The 19,613-nt window shown below is 36.0% G+C and overlaps 1 protein-coding gene across 6 annotated transcripts in view; it reads right to left on the bottom strand.

Moving 5' to 3' along the window:
* Nucleotides 1–19,613, bottom strand: part of LOC130674880 (calmodulin-binding transcription activator 2) — a 65,203-nt gene that overhangs the window by 21,641 nt on the left and 23,949 nt on the right. For 5 of the 6 annotated variants that reach the window (XM_057480322.1, XM_057480319.1, XM_057480324.1 and 2 more), the window contains exon 4: nt 5,761–5,852. In XM_057480322.1, the coding sequence (XP_057336305.1) occupies nt 5,761–5,852 (92 nt within the window). Of the gene's footprint in view, nt 1–5,760; nt 5,853–9,312; nt 9,459–19,613 lie in introns of those variants that run through there. The other variant, XM_057480325.1, reaches the window with a different exon arrangement.

The following is a 19,613-nucleotide window of genomic DNA, read 5'->3' as shown; positions in this document are numbered from 1 at the left end:
ATTCTCTTGTGCGCTTTATACACAGGCCCACGGAGACTTGAATCAAACAGGAAAACCAATAAATTTTATAATTTTACATCACCCATTATCGTTACCGTTACAATAAATATTTATAGCTTTATAATTAACTTTCCTATTATTTTTGACAAATTTATATTTTTCATCGGAAAATTTATTTCCACAGACCCGAGTCGAAATATTAGACGTAAGTTGAACGTTCTTAACGTTTTAAACGTAAATTGAACGTTTTTAACGTTTTAAACGTAATTTGAACGTTCTTAACGTTTTGAAAGTAAATTTTCATCACCTTGATATCATAATATATGAACAGATATACATATATAGTGTTAAAGATAGAAGTATGAAACTGAAAAAAATTTTTTTTAAAAATACGAATTCTTTATTTAAGAGCCAGAAAAACAGACGTCAAAATTTTAGGGAATTGACGTGATTATAATCCAGGAGTACAAAATCGATGAAAAAAATTTTTTTGTATGCTTATGTTTTCTTATTGGAAGTATAAATAGGTTTTAGTTTTATGATAAATATGTTTTCAATTTATGATACTCCGATCTACGTTAAAAACGTTCAATTTACGTCTAATATTTCGACTCGGGCGAAAAATAAGATTTCCCTTTTTTCGCTCAAGAAAATTTTAAAATTACCATAAGGTGACATTTTTGCCCCAGAGTGACAAAATTACCGACAGTAAGCCCTGATTAAAAAACTGAATTCGATCGAATTAAACAGAATTGAATTTTTAATTCTATTTAATTCAGATAAATTCTGTTAATTCGGTACGTAACTTAAAAATGAATTCTGTCTAATTCGGCAGGAAAACCAGAATTTGTCCAAATTAAAACGAGTTTAAATAATTCTATTCGGTTTAATTCTGATTAACTCGAAAATAATTCTCCAATTTCTGGTTCTGAATCTGAATTAAACGGAATTAAAATGAATTTGAAATTTAAAAATCGGTTTTATTCTGTTTTATTCAAATTCAAATTTTCAATTCAGTTGGATTCTGTTTTGCAGAATTCGACAGAATACAACAGAATTAAAATTTTAATTCTATTTAATTCAGATAAATTCTGTTAATTCGGTACGTAACTTAAAAATGAATTCTGTCTAATTCGGCAGGAAAACCCGAATTTGTCCAAATTAAAAGGAATTTAAATAATTCTATTCGGTTTAATTCTGATTAATTCGAAAGTAATTCTCCAATTTCTGGTTCTGAATCCGAATTAAACTGAATTAAAACGATTTCGAAATTTTTAAATCGGTTTTATTCTGTTTAATTCAAATTCAAATTTTCAATTCAGTTGAATTCTGTTTTGCAGAAAATTTTTAATTCGGTCGAATTCAGTTGTTTAATCAGGGAAAGTTTTCAAAATTTTTCTTTCAATAATTTTTCGAACATATTTCTTACCTCTACAAAAAATACTTCCATAAAAAAAGAAAAACTTTCATTCTAATGGAAAAATGGTGAAATTTTCGGAGGAAAGTTTACGGTTTCAATAGACGGTAAATATCATGGCCAGTTACATTTTCAGCGGTAAAATTTCAAAAATCGATTGAAAACAGTCTGGGGTCAAAATGGCAGCCGGTCATTCAGGAGTTGAGCCTTTTATTTATTTTAGAACTAAACGATTTTATAAAATAATTTACTGTTACCCTGAAATTAACTTGAGGCGCTTTATATTTATAGTTTCCCACCGTGGTAACGTATGGTGTCAACCGTGCTCGGGAAATCGGTTCACCGAATCCAATTGTTACGCCACTCGTCAATTCGGTGGGGCAAAGACCCGAGTTAAATTGCAAATTTGTGGTAGTGTCGATCAAAGAAATAAAAAATATAAAATTTCGAGTCCAATTGAGTGAAATTGCGGTCGGTTAGTGTGCATAGCAGGTAATTTCAAAAAGACACATTTTTTTTTCATCCTTTTTGTATCAATACAAATATATATCTGTATGCAGATATAAATATAGACTCGATACATATGTACCTATGAAATTGAGAGGATATAAAAGAAAAAAATATCTAATTGCTCTTTTTTACCGCCCGTTCGAACCAACTTTTTTAGTTTCATTTTTTAGCAGCCTGAAAAATATACAACACTCATGAGCGGTTTTAAACGAGCCGTTGATTGAAAGCGTTAGGAAAATTTTTTCCCATCACACTTTTCTCTCTATATATATAAATATATATATATATTTTTTTATTATTATTATTGCCAGACCAGAGAGCCAGTGTAGTCTTCTATATCTTTGAGCGCGCGAGACCGGGAATGATTTATTTGAGCGATTAAAGACTCGATCCATTATCAGATTTATTCAATCGAGGAAACTTCTCGAGTCCAAGTGTAAGCATTAGTATTTCTATGAATTTATGTAGATATATAAATGTATATATAGAAGTTTGGAATTTAAATGCGAACGTAGATGATAAAAAAAAAAATAGGGAATAAAAAAAACGGCATCGCTTCAGAGAGTAAAAATCTTTTGTCGGCATCCCTTACTATTAAAAATTATATGACTACTACTACTGGTATACTTTTACTAGTTCTACTTGAGCTTCTACTAGAGCGATGAGAACGATAAAAAAAAAAAAAAGAGAAAATGAAAGCCACTCATTTTAAAAACTTTTTTCTTTTATTTTATTTTTTAAAAAACTGAAAACGCTCAGGCCACTCTCATATGCCGTCAGGGTGCTCGAGAAAAATGGTGGTGAAGAGCCGACGCGGGTGACACGATTTACCGCGAGCGTATTTTCGTGTGGGGGATTCACAGCCGAAGGCGAGGGTGCCAACATCTGAACTCTTAAGCTAAGACCAACACACACTAAAAACATTTAAAAAATAAAATAAAAGGTTTTTTAAAAAAGAGAATGCGAGTTATAAAAGCTTGTGTGAGTAAGGGATGAAAGGAATCCGGGGTGAGAGCAGGGTGGGCTGGGGTATATAGAATGAGAAGAGGCGTGAGAAAACAAGATCGAGAAGTGGATATACCCCCGGCGGCGAATACTAACTGGGTTGAGAAAAAGGGATAGGGACTCAACTCTGATTTCCAGACTTTATGCGAACCAGTGATTTAAAAGTTTTTCCACGCGACCATGGGGGGTGGCGCCTCATCCACATTTCTTCCTGCTTTTTATTCTCTTCTCTTTTTTTTACCTTCTAAATTATTTGATTTTTGAAGGTTATAAATTTAACGAGTTCTTTAATGCAATAAACCTGTTAAGTCTAATTTTTACCAACGATAATTGAGTATTAGAAAATGGCTCAATTTACAGACTACTCTCTAAAACTAAATAAGTGAAAATTTCAATAATTGAAATAGTGAACTTAAAATTCACTACAAAATTAGTGATTTTGAATTAGATTCACTAATTCATTAGTGATTCCCCGGATTCTACAATGATTACTAGTGGCGCCTCGCTTAAGGACTTTTTATTCTATCATTGAATTATCAAATTCAGGGCAAAATTAATTACGATAATTTTTAAATACAACTGAACAGTATTAATTAAAGTAAGTTAATTAAATAAAACCTAATTTAGTTGCTAAATAATACATCTTGTTATTTTTTAATAGCTTTATATTTTTACTCCAACTTTTTTTACCGAACCTGAATCAAAACCATCATTGACAATAGATTCAGGTTATGAGTTATAATTATGATATAAATATTTACCGTATGAAAGTAATTTTAATTGTTAATTAGTCGATCAAGTTGCTAAAAAAATTTTATAATCAATTTCAAATAATAATCATAATAATAATAATATTTTGATACAATATTATTAGCAACGATACAATATTTTTCCAAATAAATCCTCGTCAACAAGTGAATTAGTACATTTTTGACTAATTCAATCAGTGAAATTTTCACTAATTCTGTATGTTGTTTTTTTTACTAATTCAAAAAGTTAATAGTCACTAATTCATAGTCGTATACTTTGGACAATTTAGATTAGTGAATATTCATAAGTAATTAGTGGTTTTTCACTAATTTAGTTTTAGAGAGTAATTAACCGGTAGAATTTTTCGAAAATGTTGATCATGTAGCAGCAGTTCTGAACAGGACATTTCGGCCAAATCCCGAAGTTCAAACCTTTGGCAGAAAACGATAAAAAAACTAAACATCGGAATTAATCTCGTTTATGATTTCCTTCGCAACAAGAACTGAAAAGAAAATCAAGGGGATTTTGTGATTCCTGAGAACATACACACTGATCGATAGATACCCAGCAATTTTCCTGTGGTTGCATAATTTAAGGAAACGGAAGAGTGCTCGACTTATCAAACGATCGTGGATAGTTGAGACTCCTAAAGAAAGAGTTATACCGGCTCGTCTGGATGCGGTAGCAGTATCCTTCATGGCATCGTTATCGGCAAGCCAAACCAAAGAGGACAGGAAGTGAGAGAAATTTCCACTCCCCACGATTCAACTTTCCCCGACTATGACTTGGAATTCTCGATCTCCCCCTTCACCCCAGGAGGAAACGAATCGAATCTAAAGGAAGGATAAGAGCAGAAAAGAGGCGCATATAGATAGATAGGATGGAGGAATACAGAGAGTAAAATTCCAGCGCGAGCCTCTATGAGTTTAACGAGTAGCATTTGGACTCGCTACCAACTACAACTCAGCACATACTCAAACCGTGCCCGTCGGCTCCAGCTATTGATCGGAGACCGGGGTCAGAGAGTTACCAGCACACAGCATGGACTACATCCGTATATACATTTAAACTGTATCATACATACCAACAATTACCTAGATATGTGGAGAGACCACCAGCATACGCACATAGACGCACACTTAAACCCACATATGTATATTAGGGTTGTATATTTTGTGGGTAGCCCGCAAGGTTTCCTAGGCTTGATCTATATGTGCATGTACATCTACGCTCAGGCAACACCTGAATACACGCTAAGTAGCTCAACATGCATACCTACAGTATAACAACCACAACGCGAGCCATCAACCACCAACTCTGATATTATCTCTCTTGCACTTCTCTTTTCACCGAACCACACATCCACACACTTTATATACTTGTTTTACTGCACTCCAGAGTAACTACTATTCCCAGTTATAAAATCAACGAATAGGTCTAGCTTCGCCTCTACCTCTACCTGTGCTTGTACTTGTAACTAGAATTGCCGGCTGTATAAAACCGCTCAAACCTTAACTCAACACCGCGCTGCTACTGCTACTGCTGCTGCTAAATATATTCAAGCAGTATCACTATAAAGAGTATGCCTGTATAGAAGCTAACGAGAAAGCGTGCGGGACCATGTGCTGGTGGCTTGGGATAAAAACACTCTGATATACAGACTATATATAAATGGGTAAAACGAAATTGCTACTGCCGCGAAATTCCGATAATGCCTTCCGCGGGTTTTTCAGCCTTTCCAAGAGTGAACCTCCTCTGGCTAGGCTATTTTATTTATGTACTACATTGTAGGCTGTGATCAAAAAAGGACTTTGTGCAACAAGGGCTTTAAGAGTTTTTCAATGGGAGCTCTTAAGGGAGCGAATTCCATGCCGGGATCCGAACACTTGAATAGTTTTGGGAATAAGCTCGGAGTAAACGAGAATGGGGTTGATTATTTTTGGGTCGCTGTGGTGTTGGTACTTTTGTCGGGATGCTGATAGCTCGCTTACGAAATTGTGCGGTATTAAATGGTATGTTGAAGATGGTACGGTGCATATCTGCTATAATGTCTATTGTATATTGTGTAATATAAGTACCTCGTTGGTGTTCCATCGGTGCCTCTGGGTCGGAAAGTGCTCAGCACGTGGTAGTGTCTCCAAGTTTTCCGGTAGCTTTATTGGATCCCCGTCTACAATATAACAAATAGACATTAGTTTTCACTTGCAATTTAATAAATTTCAATTGGGTTTATTACGTGAACAAAATTACATGGTTAGAAATGGGCAAGAGAAGGAACGGAAAGGAGAAATAAGGAGGACAGGAAGGAGGAAAAGCGGAAGGATTATATTGGAAAATATAAATTATTGTAAAGAAAAAAAGGTTATTTTCTTATACTGGACTGTAGACCCTTAAGTTTATTACGTGATAAAAAAAGGCTGTAAAAAAAGGGATTGCGGGACTAAGAACATGCTGACCTCGTTCCAATGGCAAATATTACCAGTCGGTGTCTTCTGCTCGGTAGGATAAATTTTAACAAACTCTTGTCTGAGTGAATGTGGGTCAGAGGCTTTGTCCAAATCTATGGATTGTGGGGTTTGTTTTAAATAAAATAAATACGGATATCAATGTACATAAACTTAAAGTTGTAAATAAAATAAAATGTTATAAGATAAAAAGAATTGGCGAGAACATAAATTATGCAACAGCATAAAATAGTAAATACCAGAATCCAGATGTCACGGGCTGTTTTGTTGTAAGGTAAAAAATTTAACTCGTAAATTACCGTTGGTAAATATTGAACGTGTGTGAGGAGGTTTCCCAATGTTTTATACTGTTTTGATTGGAAATCGTTAATTTTTAAAATATATCGACGGTGGATTTATGGGCTCAGTTTTTATTTTTCAATAGATTAATTAAATCTACTCGAGTGAGGATAAATAATTATTATTTCCCGGGGCGGTTATTAGACTGGAAACGGGTTCTACAGTTGTAATTAATTATTAATTTTTGATGTTAATTTTTGTTTAAATTAATTTATACGGTTTGTGTGAGTCAAAATAGCTCTTTAACATTTAAATGACCCAGTTCCTAGATTTTGAGTATAATGTAATTTTAAACCCTGCTGCAAACGGCTTACTTTACGTTTTCAAGCATTACCTTTTCTTTTTTTTCCAAGCACTTTAACTTGGGTATTAAAACTCATTTCTGTTAGTTCATATTGTATTTCTAAAGCTAAAAAATATTTTCCATTTAAAATTTTTATTTTACACTAAAATTCATAACAAAAAAACGTACAGGGAAAAAAAATTGTTTTAAAACTTTATACATGGACTTTTTGAGTCTGCGTTTATAAAATGCCTGAATTTTTTTATATTCCGCTACAGTGATTTGTTTCTCTTTTATTTAATTTTAGAACAAAACAGTTTTTTTTTATCGACCTGTAACTTGACAGGATAAATTTGGAATTCAAAATAACCGAAAACACTGGAAACTATTTTCCGAGCTTTAAAACCATTTTTTTTTATTTCCATTCAATGATTTTTCCCAAAGTTCTGTAACTCGCAGGCTCTCGTAATTATTTTAGTGATAAACAAATTATCTCATAATTTCTCCTCGAATTCGTTGAATAAAATATAAAAAAAAATTAAAGTACTGGTGATAAAAATAAAATAAAATTAACAATGGCAATAAAAATTGGCGTAAAATAAAACAAATTCGAGGCTGTTATTCGGGATGATAAAAAAAAATGATAGACACATAATAATATTATTACACGGAAAAAAATTAATCGTGAATGCAACATGATGCAGTCTTGGTAAATAAACATGATGAAATCATGTTACATTCACATGATTTGTCATGTTTCGGCTACATGATAATCATGTTGCGGTAACATGAGAAAATCATGTGGCATTCACATGATAATCATGTTTCGGCTACATGATAATCATGTTGCAGTAACATGAGAAAATCATGTTGCATTCACATGATTTGTCATGTTTCGGCTACATGATAATCATGTTGCGGTAACATGAGAAAATCATGTTGCATTCACATGATTTGTCATGTTTCGGCTACATGATAATCATTTGCGGTAACATGATTTGTCATATTTCGGCTACATGAAAATCATGTTGCGGTAACATGAGAAAATCATGTGAATGCAACATGATTTGTCATATTTCGGCTACATGATAATCATGTTACCGCAACATGATTATCATGTAGCCGAAACATGACAAATCATGTGAATGCAACATGATTTTCTCATGTTACCGCAACATGATTATCATGTAGCCGAAACATGACAAATCATGTGAATGTAACATGATTTCATCATGTTTATTTACCAAGACTGCATCATGTTGCATTCACGATTAATTTTTTTCCGTGTAATAGTTCGATGAATAGATATAAATAATGAAAAGTTAATTAACGTGAATGGTAGTACGATTAGCAAGTGAAATGGTTGTAAAGCTCAGCAGACGGGTATGAATTGGAGAGTTTCCGGTTTAACTTTCCAGACGTAGGAATGGAAACACACAGAGAGGGCTTTCCGACCACGGGACTAATTGCGTTAATTGTCCGAAAGGAAATACAATTGTCGCAATGGATTTCGCTTGCATTGATAATCCTTGAGCTCTAGGTAACGCGAAATTTCTCGCTCGTTAACGTAATTTATATTCACGAGCACGCGACCCCCCTGTCCTACTATTTGTTGGTTCCAACTACTCGCTCAGTCTCTCTCCCTCATTCGCTTACTCACTTATTCGTGCAAAGCTCTGTCACATCAATTGTAAATTGATACCACCCGTTTTCAAAGCAACACGACTAAAGTTTAATTACTCATCTCCACCCCCGAGCCCCTGTCTCTCCTTACCCTCTTTAACCGGCAGGTTGCTTCTGCCTTAATTTAACCTCATCATCAAATACTACAATAACATTCCTCTGTAATGTAAAGTTAACATGTCTGGAGGCTCAGTTTTACCAACACAATACCGGATTCAAAAGTAATATAAACTATTGTTTCAGCGAACTAAATAAATGAACTAAGATAGAATACGTTAAAAAGCGAGCTGCATTATTTCCGTAACCGATTCCGTACACGATCACGAGACCTCTAAATAACTCTTAAATTATATTACAAGCTAACCCTGAAAGTTAGCGAGCTACCGCCGACCTGCCCACATTTATACCTCTATAGCTCGGGTTATATATCTATACCGGGTTGGTAACACAAGCAATTCCATTTCTTATCCAATCCAGCCATCATCATTTTCAGTATGTACCTGAGCTTGAATCACGACATACTGTAATCCCGCCTCGCCAGCTAGCTCCTGCAAGGCTCTAAAATAAAAAAACTTGTACCACTTTATTTTACTTACTGTAAACTTATGTATTTTTTCTAACGTTTTCGCGTTTGATTTGCCCCATAAATGAAACTAACAACCAACTTTGATAATTATCTTATCGCGTCAATGCGATTATAATTGCCGACTATTTAAACTTAACCATCGCTATAAAATTTAAACCCGGAGTAATCAGTTATAAGTTATAAGTTTTAAATTAAAATATGTACAGCAATTTATAATAATTGTTTTAAAAAGAATAAAAGACATGGCGTGTATAAATAACTAAAAAATTCTTACTTGGAGCCAGTGGCGTTGGATAGGTCGCGTGGTAGACGACCCGTTGAGAATTCGCGTGATTGTAACCCGCCATCGTTTCGCTTTGCCAATTATCGAGTACTCTTATTGATCAATACCCTTTTTTTCTCTATTTTACTTTTACCCACACAATAGTACGATTGTTGTCAGTTTTTTCTCAAGCAAACAGATTTTATTTTTGAAAATAACTGGCCATGGATTGCGGGCATTCGAGTGATCACTTGAAATCCGGGTATCGTTTTTTAATTGATTGTTGGACGAATTGTTAGACGAGTATTTTAGATGCAACTCAATAACGACGTACGAGTAAATTGTAAAATATTTTTAAAAATTTATTCTTCTTTCGGTACTCGATAATTTTTCACTTGCGAATTATTGATAAGCAAAATTTATAATAAAATTACTATTCCTCTTCTTATTTATATTGTTCCTATTATTATAATATCAAATTTATATTTAACTCGTAGGAATTGTGACGATGGATTAGATTTACATTCCGGACGATGTTGCACAGCCAAATTCGTTGATCGTTATAATTATTGCGTATTTTATTAATACTTATTATCAAATCTATTTAATAGCCTAATTTCGATAACGACAAATAAATAAATATAATAAAAAAAAGCTGTGATATTAAATATCTAGATACACGTGGATCTGACGCGTGCGTCGAGCGCCCTCAGGTTTTAGATTTAAAACTCTATATTGTCCTTCTTCGCAATTCTTCTTTACTCTATTCCCTCTTATATACTTTTTTTGTTTCGTTAATTTGTCTTGACACCCCCACACTCGGACTTGGTTATAAATATAAAAAATTATAGTTTACGTTTAGTAACTTTATCTCACTCTTCACTTTTGTCACAACACTCGTCTCTTACATTTACGTTTTATTATTACACTTTGTCCTTAGGTCTTTAGCTCACGGTAAATATAGTAATTATCATAAAATTTATATCATACTTTGCCAAATTTCAAATTCAAATTCAAATATTTTCCCTTTAAATCCACTTTATACTTCTATATATTTTTTTAACTATTAACTATTTTGTTTTAAATCCACTTGTAACTTAGTGATAATATTGAGCAGTTGGACGCATTAATTTTAAAAACTAACCGATTATTGCGATAATTACTTTAGATATTAAAATAGCCACGATATATATTTATATATTTATTCGCCGATTCGTTGTAATTGGTGTTGGTTGATTTTTTTAAACTTAACACGATTCGAGTGTCTGATTACTTAATTATTTATTTACAAATAGTTGTTGCTATTCATTTATTATTGCTATTGATAATATACGGCTATTGTTGTTTAGTTTGGGTAAGTAAGTAAGTAAGTAAGTAAGTAAGTTGGCTGGTTGGTTGGTTGGTTGGTTGGTTGGTTGGTTGGTTGGTAAGTAAGTAAGTAAGTAAGTTGGTAAGTTAATAAAATAGTTGGTGAAAATTAAGGTGTAGTATAGTTGGCCCCGCGTGTGTGCTCCCGAGCGGCGGGAGCCGCAGAGTGAGCCAACTGGCGATTTTACTTAGCCCCTTGCGCACGCCACCACCAACACAACTACCCTACTATTTTGGTAGCTTGCATGTAAAATCCCCACTTTCCAGAATCCTTTCGGTTGTACCCTTTCTGTGCACTACCACAGACATTCAACAGCGCGAGAGAGTGGTATCCCCTCGGAGAGGAGAGAGAGTGAGTCGGAGTAAAAGAGAGGGAAGAATTTTACCCTGGTTGTAGAGTTCCAGCTACCCTGGCGGCGAATCCCTGCTCTCTTTTCCTCTTTGCTCATCCTACTCATCCCTTCTCATCCCTTCTCATCCACGGTTACTGTGAAAAACGTAACCCCTTTTGCGTCCCTATAACTGTCCCGTCTTCCCTCACTATCACAGTCTAGGTACACGGATAGCCTGTGTGCTTACAGATACATTCCTACATTGCTACATTGCTGGCTCTACTTGGCTGAGGCTCGTAGCTCATGTCAGTGGTGCGCAAACTGCAAAATGCTATCTCAAAGCCAAAGGGTGGCAACAGTCGTGGACACAGTGAAAGGGTGGCTAGATAGGATGATAGCTAGGTAGCTCTACGACTAGGTAGGCATTTAGGTAGATAGATAGATGGATGGATAGATGGATGGGTGGATAGGTCGAGGGATGTTGGTAGGAAGAGGCCAAGTATAAACAGAGAAGAGCATGCATAATTGACGAGTTACATGATCAAAAGATCTATCTCGTCATGCACCGGGACCCGTCAAAAGAAGTCGCTTACTTTAGAGCCACTTTCAATATGTCTACTACTCTAACTGTTTCTGCCCACGCGACATAATTATTGTTTCCAAGTCTAACCTCTTTTATTTATGTATCACCCTGTGGCTTTGTATCCGAGAGTATTCACTTGGCAAAGGCTTCTCGCCGAGTTTGATATTAACGCTAACCTATCGTGCCATTTGTTTAACCTCTTTAGGTTGTTTACAACACGTGACTGTGATGCATGGGATGAGCCACGCTCGAGATTAACGCTCCTGGCATTATGTGCGTACATCACTGACACCAAGAATGAGGAGCAAGGGCTCACGAGAGGTTGTTTTACAGGAGTGGGGAGAGTCAAGTGTTTAAAGTGACGTTAGCTGAGTTTTAGAGTGGGGGTTATTTGAGTGGTCCCATTGGTATGGACATTTTATAGCAGCCTACAGCCAATCGGGTCTTTCACACCGTGAGAGCTCTCGGTCACACGTGCTGGCTGATGCTGCACGGACTTTTATACTTGTGCACACACGCCCGTGCATCACACCAGAGCAGATAGTCAGAGGAGCGACAAAATGGTATGAAAAAAAAAAAAAAAAATATATAATAATAATAAAATAAAAAGGATGTTGCCGGGACTTGGAGCGCCACCAACAGGGGTCAGAGGGGAATCGTGCCAGACGCTTCCAGTTGCATTTTAAAGGTGGTGCTGCCACCTTTCAGTGACCCCGTAAAACGACAGTTACTATATTAAAAAGAAAGAGAAAAATGATGAAAAAAATAAAAAGAAGAAAGTAAATTTACAGAAAAAAAGATAATGGTTAAAAGTAAAAATCACTTGGCTCTATCGAAACATTGTATGTTTTAGTTTTTTTTATATTTTATAAATTGTTTATTTTTTTCCCTCTTTTTTTTGGTCGCCCCATCCCAGCGTGTCCTATCTCTTCATCCCTTGGTGGCATCCCAGTGTTTGATTAATTGCAACATTTCTACGTACATATATAGAGATTTAGCGATAGGAGTACATGACCACCAGCCACCGAAATAAATTATATACACGGTCGGCTCGAAAATTCGCGGCACTTTACAGCCACCTCTGGTAATTAACCCACCGACCTCACCCTCGTTTTTCAACCCCTCGTCAACGGCTTATACTCTCTTTTAGTTTTATAAAGATATACCAGCACAGGCTGCCAACCGTACTGTTATTTACAACGTGTAAAAAAGTTTCACTACATAATAAAAATAAAAAGTGTATAAGGAAAGTAATAAAAAATAAATAACCTATAGAGCATGATGAATAAGAATAAAAGTTGTCTTGATCGATCTCTGGTCTTCTCTTGCTCACTTACTTACTGGTAGCTGTCTCACAAAAATATCTGTGGTGATCCCGGACGAAGGACGTTCGGCTGACTTATTTATCCACGTAGACGGCGCCCGACTTTCCGGCCAGCCCGACTTCCGGTTACACATGTATACTTCAGTACTCGTGATGTCTGTACGGGCATCCTACATACAGGATATAATTCCTAGTAGAGAGAACTTTCCACAGAGTTTCTGGCCGGCATTTCACTTACTCGTGATTGACGGAGTCTCTCGTGTTCCGCTCTCTTTCTATCTCTCTCTCTCTCTCCCTCTTCCTCTGTCTAGATCCATGCATGCATACACACATGTATATGGCAAAGCGTAACGCGACATTTATCCATTCTTGTCAATGGAAATAGAGCGTGGGAAAAAAGTGTCACTGGGCTGTCTTGTAATCGATCATGCCCATTTAATCTATGAAATCGACGGGTTTGAAGTTTAATGGACAGACAGGAGGTTTTCGGTGGATTTTGTTGAATCGATAGACTCGTTACCAACAGCGAATGTCGACGGGCAGTCGAGCGCTCCTGATCGGTAACACCGTGAGTGACATACTCAGATAATAGTTGTAGTAAACCAGCAACACACAGCTATAATACGGCGAGCAGTAAACTAGTAAACTAGCTGGGTAGGTTGGGTGGTTCATTGGTAGGTTGGTTGGTAGGGTAGCTAAAGTAGCTAGGGGATATCAGGGTATGGGGGTATGAGGATCCCAGTTGAGTGAGTTAGTTAGTTAGTGTCTCGCTTGTCTATACACACTATTATAGTGGACATTCATGATATAGCTGAGATAGACATCATGCATTGTAACAAGTTCCGTGTTGTCATGTGTGGCACGCGCATTTTAACCAATCGATCCATTGTCGTACGCGTGCATGCACTCATTACGCTGTCGCATTACTACGACCAGGAACCAGCTACCTCCACCTTCGCCGCTACTACCACCACTGGCAGCAGTACTATTGCAAACATCACCCTAGCCTAACAGCAACAACATAAAACCCAACCACCACATCAGGGCCTAGGGGTAGTGGTGGAAGGTGCTGGTGGTTCGGCACGTTACCGGGACAGAACGAGCGTGCGGCGATCAATTACATAACCCCCGATAAAACTGGGTCACGTGTCAAAGTGCGGAGCCATCCCCCAAGGTGTCCAACTTTTTTCCCGTACTTGTTTTTTCAGAGCTCTTTATATTTTTCTTTTTTTTTTACTATCATTATTATTTCTTCTTTTTTTTTATTCAGTGTTGAGCCAGTAAATTACCAGTGCTAGCCCCTTGGCTTTAAATAGACCGTTGGCAGAGGTTCGCGTCTAAACTAGCTTTACCGTATATAGCTAGCTAGCTTCGCCTCCTTTTTTACTCCCAACTCATCTACCTCATCCAGCTAGTATAGTCCACCTTATTCAACTTATCCTCTTCTATGTCTTGCTCTTCGTCTTTCAGTTGATGTAGTCTGGTATAGGTTTATATCTATCCGATGCAAGACGAGCACTTCCACGGCACGTTCTCTTCACGCTTGACCACTTTTTCATCCCCCTCTGGAAAAAAGACATATAAGCTGATCGTAACTTGCTCGTCACGTCGGCCAGCCGTCTCGGACCAGCTAAAAACAATCGATATAGGATCATCGAAGCTCTAGTAGATTTGCTAGCTATCTGGTACATGTGTGTGTGGGTGTTTGTAGACAAGACTAGAGAAGATGTTGGTCCGTCTAGTCACCTTCCAAAAGTTTAAAGACACAAACAGACGTACTTATGGGTTAGAGTCGCGTGCGACAGGCACGAGTGGAAAATTTATTTGAATTCAGATTGATCTCAGTCACACAGGACGATTTAAAGATCGTCTCTCATGAATTACGTTTCTCTTTGGACGATTGAACGTGCCATCAGCTAGCTTGGTTTTTTTTGCATCTCTGGAATAGCAAAAAACAAGGAGACCCTTAAAGAGTTCAAGGATCGATACTCAATTGCAAAAGGCGTAAGTCTTTCAAGCCAACAAGAGCACTTTAGGTCGGTGTATGCACGTGTGTGTGAGTGTATGTACGCCGGAGTAATCTTTGTAAGCCCTTCCACATATCTATATCTTCAGATGACATATAGTTATGACAAGCGAGAGAGTGAGATCCAGAATCGCGCCGCTCTGGCGAATATTACCGGAACTACGGGAATAACATCGCTCAAGCATCCCTTCCTTGTTCGGTCTCCTGATCTTGCAGCCTCCAAGCCAGCCCCCAAACGATTTCCACCCTCTACTCTAGGAGAGTACCTAGGTTAAGGCCATAATAATTTTCAAAGCAGTATCGTTGATACAAATCGGGAGCAGGAAGCCCCCATCCGGTAGCGTTGCTGACCAGTAAACTAACAACAACTACCCTTTGAATGGTAATTTGGGAGAAAGCACTTAATGTATGACACGCGTACGTTAGCCACGCGAGAAGCAACTGCCTACGGGAAAATTACATCTAACGATCCTCGTTATCCACCTGACATCAACGTTGATGTCCCTTACCCAGGGTAATTGGTTTCGGATTAGTATATAGTCCGGGCCGGATCGATCCATCGATTGATCGGGAATCGAATCATGGGATTTAGGAGCTCACTCATCGAGATAACACCCAAGGAGATATTGATGTTATCTTCTATTCATGTCTACTAACTATGTAAGGTATGTCTTCCTATCCCGATCCCTGTCCCTATCCCTATCCTCTGAATAGTCCGACCTATATGTAGACTAGTCTACGAGCCGGGAGTCGGGAGCCGAGACCGACGAGATAATGTAAGATAATTAAATGCACCGATTTCTTTTTCTTTCATCCGGTAGTCGTGTAAAACACGTCGTCTGTTTTCATTTGAAATGTTAATTGCGAACACCGACGAGTACAGATAGCAGACCGTTTAAACATTATCAGGAACAGATGGGTGATGTGAATGATAAAACAAGCCCGGGAAAAAGTTTAAAAAAGTTCAATGTCCCATCGGGTATCATGAATCAAAATTACAAATGACGCTTGATGTGTATAAAATCAAGTCTCCCGTGTGTATAAGAGGTGGAAACTTGTGTTGTATAAATGGATGGAATTAAATTACATTCGCCGTTAGGTATATACACAGTTTATTTAAACGCCCCGATACATCTTAATTCCCAGCGGGCTAGTCTTGGCGAAAAAATCACTCCTCATTTGTATGAACGACGAGTGGTACTCGAGCTAAGTTTTAATCACCCTCGTATTTCCATTCTTAGTTTCTCTTATTTTTTTTTTTTTCCTTTTCTTTTTATTCACTCACTCGCTCACTCACTACTTCGTCCTCCTCTAAACTTTTTTTTTGTTATTATTATTATTATTATTATTATTATTTCCTCTATTATTTTTTTTCCTTATATTTTATTCTTTTTTTGTGCTCTTGCTATTCCTCTTTTTCCGCTTACCTCCGCTTACGTTATTCAACAACGCTTGGCCTCTCATACCCACACCCTCTTTTTCATTTTAATAACCATTAAAAGCCATCAACTATTATCTGCTCCGTGTCGAGCAACGAGGACGACTACAACTATGTCGTCGACTACGACGACGACGACAGACAAGACTCATTAATTACGTCTCTGAATGGCCAGCCCATTCTAAGTACAATCGATATCTCATCTTTGTTATAATTATTAAAGAATATTATTTCATTTTATTTTAAAAAAAAAAAACAAGATAATTAACTTGGTAATTAATTTTTCTAGATACAGCCATTATTTATGCCATCAATTAGGTTTTATTATCTACTTTATATTCAAAAAAAAGTTTGATAACTTCCTAAAGTTAAAATTATTACATCTAACCTTTTATTTGCATAATAAATTGCCCATATATGACAATATATTATATTATATGACTCGAATAGATCATTCCCATTTGGACACGCAATTATTGTCATTTAAAACTATCTACGACCTAAATTTAACTTTACATCCAATAGAATATGCCCGCATGTCAATAAACTCTTATAGATCACCTAGAATCAAAATTTATATGACCAAGTTGCCATTTAAAGTCATGTATAAAAAAAGTATTTCGATATCCAAAAGTGCACACCTCGAACGCTCATGCGTGCTAGCTTACAAATTTACATATATAATTATCAATATATGTAATACATATATGTGCTAACTTATAAGTTTACATATATGATTGTAAATATATATAATACATGTATTAACTTATAAACTATATAAGAAAATATCTATCGTTTTTGGCCACTTATATGGTCTCATATTGATTATATATTTTTCCATATATATATATTAGGGTGGCCCAAAAAAACCGACTATTTTTTTTTTCGAGTCTCTAATGAAAATTTGTTAGTTTAAGATGTTTTAAGAAGCCTCTCCAAAAATCAGCTTGATAAAAAATTTTCAAGAGGTCGCTCACGAATTTTGAAAATATCAGAAATGATTGTAATTCGGATTTTTTGTTTCTGAATTTTTTCTTCCTCGTGGCAGCAATATTTTATATCTGTAAAATTATGACTATGCTGAAAATTTCAGCCCAATATTTAAATATTTAAACGGCGCTCAAGAATTTTGAACATTAACTGATAATATGTAACTAATACTTTGAATTAGTTTTTGTATTTTTTTATAACTCAATTACTGTCATTTCACTTAAATATAACTTTTGCATAACCGAAAATATACAGGACAGTCTTAAACAATAAAATTGGGTAAGTTTTGAATAAGCAAAAAAACCCAAAAATTGAATTAAAAAAATAAAAAAGTATGTAAATAATTTATTATTTATATTTCTCGGGTTGTATTTTTATTCATTATGATACAAATTGATGGTAAAAAAATTGAGAAGGTTTATTATTAATATTCAAGGGTCGCTCGAAAACGTCCAAAAGACAGCACTCGGAAACATTCAAAATTCTTGAGCGACGTTTAAATATTTTAATTTTGAGCTGAAATTTTCAGGGTGGTCATGATTTCATAAATATAAACTATAGCTGCCACGAGAAAGAAGAAATTTAGAACAAAAAATCCTAATTTCGATCATTTTTGATATTTTCAAAATTCGTGAGCGACCTCTTAAAAATTTTTTATCGAGCTGATTTTTGGAGAGGCGTCTTGAAACATCTTAAACCAACAAATTTTCATTAGAGACTTGAACAAAAAAAATAGTCGGTTTTTTTGGGCCACCCTAATATTTACCATATATGGTATTTTCATGCGGGTAATGATAGTCTTAATAAAAAAATATCATTACTATGTCAGTGCTCTTACCATTAGTGCAATTTTTTTACCATATAAGTGCAATATTAATATAGTGGAAATAATTCGAGCTCAATGTATCCCGATTTGTTTTTCACGCTGATAGTAGAGCTCTGCGTTTCGCGTTTAAGGTATGCAATATAGGCGTAATAATAATATAGATATATGTGAATTTCTGATAAATATATGACGCGTCATCACATATATTGTTGAAAATGACTAAAATGAATGTATGAATTTTTAAGCGTATAAATCTAATGATATTCAACTGTACACAGACATTAATGAGCATATTTATCGCGAAATGTGATCAAATATAGTGAAATATAGCTGGATGGCTATATGTAGATTGTAATCTAATTGGATAGGATTTTATATGGCTGTACAGAGCATTAAAAGTATACGATATAAGTAATAACATTTAATATAGCGGGTATGATTATGCATTCTGTCTGATATAGGAGCACCTACAATCTATATGCGAGGATATATACGTTAGTTATTAAATGGGCTCATATAATTTAACGTTAAAATTTATAGCGAATCTGTAAAACGTGAAACCTCAGCCAATTTTTAAAAATTACAATAGAATTTGCAAGAAGATAAAAAGCGGATGTTTGCCATGAGAAAGGGGATTGCGAACGGGACATCAACAGAAGCTTATCATTCAGTTGAATCTAGGAATTGGAGACGAAACAAACTGTCCGTAGATATAATCGTGGAGGCTACCGTCGGAACTTTTATTGCACAAGGTAGAGAGAGTTTCTGTTGGATAGTATTAAGCTACGAATCACCCTCTGGTTTTCTCTTTAACCATCACCCCTTAAAGCCCCCGAGGTTTTAAACTCTCTGGTACACACACACTTGAGACTTAACACACATTTGTACATGTGGAGATACAGTTTGTCTCTCGTTTTCTCAAAACCATCTAAGGAATTCTTGGCGTTGTTTGCCAGAAACGGAAAACGATAAAAACTTCTCGACCAAGCCCTTCCGCCTGCAGTGAAAAGAACATCTATGGAACTTGACCGATTCGTTTGCTACAAAGAGAGTAGAGACGAGACAACAATGGGTTGGATAGGATAGAGAGTAGACGCGTGCCGAGACTTTTGCACAGACTCAATGAGCCGAACAGACCCGAATATAATAATAAATTCTCAAGCCGGGATGACCTAGTTCCCGGGCGGAATGGAAGGGGATTGCAATTCACCCCTTAAATTTCACAAGACACTGGTAGTAGTCACCGTAGTAGTCCTCCGCTTCTAGTGGTAGTAGTTGTTCTAACAGTCAAAGTAGTTGTAGCAGTTTGATAAAAGCAACTCTGAAGGCCAGACTAAGGTGTACGTAAACCACATTTCCCAAGCCCTTTACCAACTACCGCAAACTCCTTACCAAATCAAGTCGTTGCTGACAATGAGCTAGCTGT

This window comes from Microplitis mediator, chromosome 9, assembly GCF_029852145.1.
Source record: "Microplitis mediator isolate UGA2020A chromosome 9, iyMicMedi2.1, whole genome shotgun sequence".
Taxonomy (NCBI): domain Eukaryota; kingdom Metazoa; phylum Arthropoda; class Insecta; order Hymenoptera; family Braconidae; genus Microplitis; species Microplitis mediator.
Note: the sequence above shows the minus strand (reverse complement) of the source record. Positions and strands in the feature narration are given on the sequence as shown.